Here is an 8,387-nt window from a genome sequence, read left to right as displayed (position 1 = left end):
TGCCTTATAAAATACATATTTTTAAAACAGTATTATGTAAATTTTACTGAATCTCCAGAATGGTTTTTGCGCTGTTAAAATTTAGGCTAGTGAGAAGCTTCACGGCATAGAGTTTCTCAATAAGCTAGTGAGAAACTCTATGCTTCACGGTACCTCGACCGCCATGGTTGTCCAAATGGACGATGCTATATGTACTACGTAGTGAAGTCCCACCGGAAATTGCTATACGCACTACCGATATAGCGCCATCTATGGAGGCTGTCAGAAGCACTGTGGCGCTACCTAGCGCCTGCCCCGCATCAAAGGGGACTAGGAACTTTTACTTTACTTTACTTTACTTACTAGCACTTTTTTTTATGTTTTTACTGTTGTACCGCGGTCACAAGCGTTCGGTTGGTCGACATGGCTGCTTTGCGTCGCTTTTGACCGATCTATTAACTCTATGGATCCATGGATGGATCGACCCCGCCAATCTCGTTGCGACAAATCACGGTAATAAAGCGCAAGTCTTGAATCGTGGGCCGGGCTGATGCACACGATTCGCGCCAGGGCCGTCAAGCTGGCATGGCAACTTCCCGATCGCGCCGTCAACACGCCGCAGTGGTTCGAAGACGGCTTGCCCAATCTGAAGGTAGGTATTTCTGGCCTCGTTGGTTTGTCCCGTAACGCTTGCTTTACTGATGTTGAAGTAGGAGACCCGCATCGACCGCCGAGCTTCTGCCCTGCACTTTTTTCGTCTGCTTCTGCACCTCCTCGGCAGGGAGTGCAGGCAAAGCCGTGAACCCGTCCTGCACCCGTCGGCACCACCGGTGAATCGAACGGCGCGGTTCAGGTGCTGCGAGCTGCACCGCTGAAACGAACGGCGAAGTGCGGCACCGCCTGAACTGGTTCACGCGGTGCAGGTGAAACGAATAGACCCATAGTTCGGAACCCACTTTGCACCGCTGTGAACTGGTTCAAGAGGTGCAGGCTGAATCGAATAGACCCAATATTTCCGTCACCAGCCTTTCCACCCGATGCGCGAGCATGCATGCATGTCGCGTGGTTCCTTCAGCCGGCCCGAGCAACTGAACGATGCGTACGCGTATTGGATACCTTCAGCGCGTTTCCCCTCACCTTGTTAAATGTCGTTTCATGCATTGTTACAAGTGCGATAACGCATAAGGACAAGCACTTCTTTAATCAACAAGTGTGAAGCTAATGATAGGAGATGGGGGGAGTCAGTGATGATGCTTGTATCCGCTTTCTAGTGCCGTATAATTAGTGTACTGAATCTTTTTCAGGGCCAAAACTTCGTTCCAGGTTGTAGTGAAAGTTGTGGAACAGACCAGGAAGGCACCAATGCCTTGTTTCTCTTTGAAGCAGCCTTGTATTTATGCATCGAGAACCAATCCGACCAGCTGCACACTTTACTTGAGGGGGCAAATCCATTGTTTCGGGCAAGAATAGGGAGAGGGCATGGGGGAGGGTGGAAGTGCTGGGGTAGCGTGGGGGGGGGGGGGGGGGGGGGGGCAACATATGTTCCCATTGTGTAGTATGATTCTAATCTTGTGCATTGCTCTTTTGACTCAGAAGTACTGGTTTTATTTGGGTGGCAGTTCCTTTTTCCTAAAAAAAATGTAGTTCTTACTGTAAACGGGACCAAACAGCAAAAAAAGGAGATCCGTTTTTAAGTGAGGAGGAAAAAGGTTCACGTCAATTTATAACAAAAACTACGACAGCTTCTGCATGCGGTGTGCTCTGGTTTCGGTCGGGCTAACAGATTTGAAAAAAAATTGCACAACACTTCACACGGTGTGGTCGCATGCAGCCCTGCACCAATGGCATCTGCTCCCATTTTCTGTGACTGGCCATAAAAACTGGCTGCTTCAAAATAATAATAAATTTCTTAGCCGCATTTACATTCAGGCAAAAAGTATTGTGCAGCCATTTAATGTAGTTGTTGACTTCGGTGCCAGCTTCCTCTTCGTCCTATGATCTCAAAAAGATTCTACAGTAGTAATGGTTGGTATGGAAAATCGCGAAAGTTGGTTTCAAGAATTCAAATTGTGCCAGTAAGACAAAAATAACACAAAATGAAAAAACATAACAAAGGTCCTGGGTTTTGCCATGTTTATTTTTGTGCTTTTTTTCTATCGTTTATACAAGCAACATTGCCGTATTGCTAATTGTACTGTACCTTTGGTTTTACAGGTCACCCAGAAAGGACAACTTCAATTGAAGCTGAGGATGTGGTGTAATAAAAATTTACTTCATATTGTAAAACAATAGCAGTGTTGATGTCTTCTTGAAAGTGTAAGAAACAACAGCCTTTCTTGGACCTCTTGCATGCGGACTTATTTTTGGATAACCTGAAAACAATGTGAAATAGTTAACCCGTTTCTTCTTGTCTTCTTTTTCTTTTAGGGTAGGTGGTGCTTCTTTTCTTTCAGGTTGTTTTGAGTTGACTGTTTGTCATGATTGATTCAGTTATTTAAGCATTCTGGAGTAGACATATTCTCAGTACAACTGAGCTGACGTCGCCTGAAGTTTATCATGCTAAGCGCCTCACGTGCACCCTGCATGCTCACCATGGGCACGTACGAGTTGCAGGGTGTGAATGAAGGTAGCAAAGAATTCTTTTATCAGCATGTAACCACCTAAGAGTCCACATACTTGAGCAAAATCATGGGCATCTTATGTGGCATAGAAATAATAGCAGTTGCCCTGCCAGTTGGAAAACATAATGGGCATTTTATGTGGCATAGAAATAATAGCAGTTGCCCTGCCAATTGGAAAACATACAATTCAAACAATGCAGATGCTAATCAATATATATTTCCTTCTGCTTAGAAATGGCCTTTCTGTATTCTCTACTTTATAAATAACATAATGCGTGGCTGCAGCAGCTCTGATAAACTAGAAAATGTCAATAATGAAGAGATGGGCATTGCTTACATAATTTACAGATGTTTTTTTTTTTTTTTACCATTCGTGATGTGAAATTGCCTAGGCGAGTCTTTGGAGCTTGGTAAGAAACTGCTTCAATGCACAACGTAAACCGTGTTGGACAAACGGCACTGCTAGCATGTGACATTATGCACGTGAAAGAATGCAGGATAAAAGTTCTATACATCTTCCGGTTTCCTTTTCCTGTGTCCGCACCTTTATTTGCCAAAATAAGGCTGAGTGGGAGGAGGGATGTGAAACGTTTAAAGGTCACACTGCAAAAGAATGTGTCCTAAGAGTTTCGTAAACACTATGGATTAGCTGCTTTACATCAGAAGCGTTTCTTACCATCACGTTTAGCCCCGGTGACTTTCTTGCACAGCTTAACAGCCATGAGGAAAAGCCAACTTTAACAGCTCGAGGCAAGGTGTACGAACACATACGAGCTAAAAGCACAGGTGCGCGTTCCCACGTTTGTACTCAAGAGTTCCTGTAGAACATGCTTTAGTTAACTGCTACGTAGTCAATTAAAACTGGTGTTTTGTGCGCCGCCGAAACCACATCGCGCTAAGAGGCACGGGGCAGCGTATTAGACATCTCCCTCAGGGATCTCAAACTTATTAAGGCGAATAAAGCCGCCGTGGGATATTATTTAGAGAGTTGGCGATACCCAGGAATAGACAGCCTGAGGCTACTATAGATACATACTTGATTACACAAAACTGAAAAGTAAAATAAAAAAATGGCGCGGGCGGCCCGACACAACATACGATTTGTTGATCAACACCGTATGTTATGCACCGGGTCCCGCGTAATTTCTGTTCCTGCCTCGATTAAATGCTCAAACGTGTCGTAAACGGCCCTGTAGGCAGCCATAATCTATTTCACGCCCATGACTACAGCGCAAACTTTGCTGTGGCTGAAACCAGGTACGCAGGTACTTTGCCGTTCGTACGAAGGTCGCGTCAGCCCGCCACCAAGCAAGCTCGGGAGTGTTTCTGACAGAGCCTCATAGATGGCGCTATATGGGTAGTGCGTATAGCAATTTCCGGTGGGACTCCACTACGTAGTACATATAGCATCGTCCTATCAAAATATGGCAGCCTCCTGACGTTCGCGACAGGTTCGCGACTTCTCTTTCCGATTGCGCGCACTTAGCTGGAAATATTGTTCCTAGCGAGTAATTTGCCTTTTTTTTATTTGTAATTGAGATTTGTGATGCATTCCTTAATTGAAGACTACGTTAAAGGCACACGCAATAAGCGCTAGTGGCAAGCAAGCTTCTAGAGGAGCCCGAACGGGTTTCACTGCTGCTTCGAACGGTCTAGAGTAAAAGACAAGTAAAAGCTGCAGTAAAGAAACGTGCGAATATACTTTTTTAAATAGAAACTTATATGATGCAGCGTTGCGTCGTACTGCCCCGAAGTCGTCTGCTGGCGCTCAGCCGAGTATGCAATGCCACAAGGTCTGCGTCTGTGAGTTGCATTGTTACCGTCGCAAAATCTGAACGATTTCTTTCGTAATTTCGACGAGCGTTAAAGATCCCCGGGTAGTCTAAATTGATACGGAGCCCCCTCCACGGTGCGCCTCATAGCCCAGGTGCTGCTACGGCGCATAAAATCGCCAGAATAATAATATTTGAATTTGAATCATTTATTTTGTTACTTAATTTAGCCAATCCCACGTTTGCGGGGTGGAAATATTGCGATGGTGCAATAAAACAAAAACAAAAAAACAGTGATCACTTCCTTTGAGGCGGAAGTGTGCATACGCGGACTGCTAAGACTTCGCATCTTGAGAATTAAGGTACTCGGGGGCGTCAAGTATTTGTGATTTTTTTTTCTGGAGGGGGCGCGGGAAACGGTTTCGGAAAGGCTCAGAAAAGTGCCAACGTTTTGAAACAACGTTTAAATGACGGTCTCCCGCCTGTTTCAGTAACACTGTCACAACCAGTGTCACGGATCACCTACCGTAATACTTAGGAGTGTCGCGCTAGATACTTCCGTCTGGAGGTAATGCGCATTACTTTCAGACGGAGCTCAAATCATGGCTAAAGTTAGGTCCATACGTAGCCATTGCCTGAGTGTATTACTTGATAGAAATTAATTGTTACCAGTGGCCCTGGCTATTCAGGGAGTTGAAGCGGTTTGGCCCGTTGTGCAAACATCAGTACAGACTGCTCTCACCGTCAATTGTGAAGAAGGTGTGATCTGGGCTGGAGCGTCTGAGTGTAGCAGTAGCCACATCCTCTCGTAACAGGTGCACCCAAATGTTGCTCGACCTTGCACTTCATGCAGATCACTCAAAGGAATTGGGACCGGTCGAGGGGTTTCCAGTGTCTGTAATTCAAACAAAAACTCTCATGCATGGCTGTTATGAGTATTTCTCATTTCTGTGACTAGTTCATATGGCCGTGCAGGTACCAGCCAGCAAGCACTTGCAAAATGTGCGTGAGGAGGTGGTAGGCGAGAGTTCCCGTTCGAGCTAATGGAGCATTGCACCTGTCTCGCCCACGAACGGCAGACGGGCTTCTCATTACAGCCCCAGTTATGAACAGCTGGGCCTAAACAGGGGTGTTTACGCAATCATCCGAAGCTAACCAGCCATTTGAGGGGGCTGCAGAAGCGGAGGCAGTCAAAACCTACAGTATTCTCTGCCGGCCTAATTGTAGGTGTAAAGTACTGGTTTCATACCAAGGTGTCCTCTGGGACGGCTGTATTCTTTGTGAACTTGTGCATGCATAAAGGCGTGCATTAGTTGGGGCAAAGCTCCAGTATTTATACCATGAATGCGCCTGCATTTCATTAGACACTTCCAGCTCCTCCACATTAGTCCGTCCTCTTTATTTTCTCAAAAGGTCAGGCACCGAGGGGACAAAATTGCCCGCGTATGGCCAATGTCATGACGTGAGCTTGGGGTGCCAATCTGGACCCATCCACTATAGTATGGCTCATAGCCTGAATTTGTGTTTTAGTGGATATTGTAATCGTTTGCAATGACTCGAACATTAGAGGCATTCCTTGTGTTTATTCTTCACTGTTGCAATTCCTGTGTGGCATTTCAATTGTGAACTGGTAAGAAAATATAGAAAATAGCTCAGAACATCTTTTCAACCTAGCGTTGATTGTTAAAATTTTTGCCTTAGACGCTGGAGATGAAACACGGAAGTGTTCGCGTGTACACGATTTCACTGCATCTTAAGGATCCCATAGTCTCTGGGTATCTAGTGGCCGTTCACGTTATTGACTCAGTGCAGAACCTCTCTCCCTGCCCTCTCATTTTTGGTTTTTGTGTGTGCCCCAACCACTTAAAACCATTCATAAATGTACACATCCTTCAGTGGCATGTTTTGTGCATTGCAGAAGGTATAACAAATGGATATGCTATGGTTTACTTAATGGTGTCTGCAGATAACACAGTGCCAGTTTTAGGGGTAAAGAGAAAGGAGATGATTATTCCACTGCTGCAGGGTGGACCGACCGAAGCGAAGATAGTGACGAAGCTGAAGGAGGCTTTCAGTGTGAGTCAGCCAGGCTGTATGCATTTCCCGGCATGAATGTGTCTTCCTCCCCAGTGGTGCTGGCAGCATGGGCTGCACCTAAGCATATGGCATCAGGGAAGCTGTGAGCCCTTGTGTTCTGCAAAGAGAACTAAGGCATCATGCAATTTATACCGGCCCTGTGACCAGCCGAATGCGCCTGTGATGTAGTGCTGTTATTTTGCCGACTGAATGCTGCTCTCCATAGTCGCTGTAGCCCAAACAGCCTGGCATGCACATTTATGAGTGCTTGCTTTCTTCTGCGTGCCATTCTAACAGCTTGTATGTCAAAAGTTGGTGGAGTTGTTGGGGCCACTTTCATGCTGGTCCATGCATCATGCATGCGGTATGCACAGTCGATGAATCTCTTCTTTTTTCCCCTCTTCTCGCCGCAGCCGCAAGAGCTCGTGGTGGAAAATGAAAGCTACATGCACAGTGTGCCCACAGGTAGTACACACTGGTTGTTTGTTTCGTACTGCCGTGTGCTTCGTGTACATCTGTCCTGCAGGCATCAACATCGATTGGAACTGTAGCTGTGTGTGGTGACAAACTTGCACATGAAGCTTTTATTGCTGCATTCTTTTCACCTTCTTTGCGTAGGCAGCTGCCTGCTTGGCACTGCGGCTTCTGTGGGTGTGCTAAATCTTCAGGTTCTCTATGCAGCCGTAGTTAAGGATGAAATGTCCTACAGCGCACATCATGTCAAGACGCTTTGTGCGTGGGCAAAAAACGAGAGGCCAAATCCTTAGCTGCTACACTACTGGCTGTTAAACTTGTTGCTCTTGCTGGTGAAAGAAGTTCAACTGTGTTTTCATTCGTGCATCAGCTAATGTTGATGTGGTGACAAAAATGAGGGCAATGTTCAGTTTATAAAAAATGAACAATAACAGCATTTGTGGGGCATGAGAAACATAGTACATTTCAAACATTCTTGCCTTCTAGTGTATGCAGATGTTGCTTTGTACTTCCTGCCTTGCTTCTTCACTTTAAGGGGGACAAACTCGGCCCACAGGTTTGGCAGGTCCACATATGCTGCCTGTCCTCTGCAAATCATGGCCAAGCTCGCTTAGCTGCCAGTGTGGTCATCTCACAGGCCAATACTGATGGACAAACACTGCAAGGCCAGTACGGCGGCCCTTCTGGAGGAAAATGTCGAGAGCTACATGACCAGAGGCCTAGGGAGTTTATTTCTAGCTGCTCTCTGCACATTGGAAGGCAAGGACAGCTTTTAAATGTGCGGCATGGTGTCTTAGATTGGGGTTTATCTCGCCACCCACTGGTGATCACAGACTTAGGAACTCGCGTTGCAGGCACCAGGGGTGGTATTCTCGAGTTTTGTCCCTTTTGCGTCCCCTTCAAAAGTGTCCCTTTTGGCAAGCCCTGATTGGCTGAAAGCAAACAACCGGAAGTGACGTAACGCAAGTGCGGCAAACCTACTGCCGACGCTCACTGCTTAACCGGAAGTACGTCACGATGAAAGGGACGCAAAAGGGACAGTTACGAGAATAACGCCCCAGATCTGTGCACCCTAAGCGTGTGTGGCTTGGTTGTGCGTCGACTGCTGCACCATGCTGCCCTCGCCACAAATGCCGCCCAAGTATTTGACTTCCAGATTGCTTTCACCTCAACCTCGTTGTAAAATTGGTGCCGGTTGTTGCGCTACACAAGCTGGAATGAGCTAGCCGTGCTTATTTCCTGCACTGCAGCCTGGTCGGATAATGAAAGCAATGCATAAAGAATGCCTGGTCTAGGAATTTGAGCACTGTTCCCAGCAACAGTTTCAAGTGGGTTTTCTCATCGTGCCTGAGCCCAGGCTTGGGCGACAAGAAAGGCGCGGCAAAAAATAAGATGCTTGTCTGGTTGTGGAGAAAAGGAAGGCTGACATATTTAGCACCACATATCAGGAAATAAAGGAGGCCAC

The 8,387-nt window shown here is 46.3% G+C and overlaps 1 protein-coding gene across 4 annotated transcripts in view; it reads left to right on the top strand.

Annotated features, from left to right (window-relative positions):
- The first annotated feature begins 4,057 nt into the window (after positions 1–4,057).
- The window catches only part of LOC144175122 (bolA-like protein 1), a 35,629-nt gene continuing 31,299 nt past the window's right edge, over positions 4,058–8,387 (top strand). For 2 of the 4 annotated variants that reach the window (XM_077704207.1, XM_077704223.1), the window contains exons 1-3: positions 4,058–4,403; positions 6,398–6,448; positions 6,862–6,913. In XM_077704207.1, the coding sequence (XP_077560333.1) occupies positions 4,323–4,403; positions 6,398–6,448; positions 6,862–6,913 (184 nt within the window). In that variant the 5' untranslated portion in view covers positions 4,058–4,322. The remainder of the gene's footprint in view (positions 4,404–6,397; positions 6,449–6,861; positions 6,914–8,387) is intronic. The other 2 variants (XM_077704221.1, XM_077704214.1) reach the window with 2 other exon arrangements.

Source organism: Haemaphysalis longicornis, unplaced genomic scaffold (genome assembly GCF_048455015.1).
Source record: "Haemaphysalis longicornis isolate Haplotype H1 unplaced genomic scaffold, Haemaphysalis longicornis Haplotype H1 scaffold_1, whole genome shotgun sequence".
NCBI classification, from domain to species: Eukaryota; Metazoa; Arthropoda; class Arachnida; order Ixodida; family Ixodidae; genus Haemaphysalis; species Haemaphysalis longicornis.
Note: the sequence above shows the minus strand (reverse complement) of the source record. Positions and strands in the feature narration are given on the sequence as shown.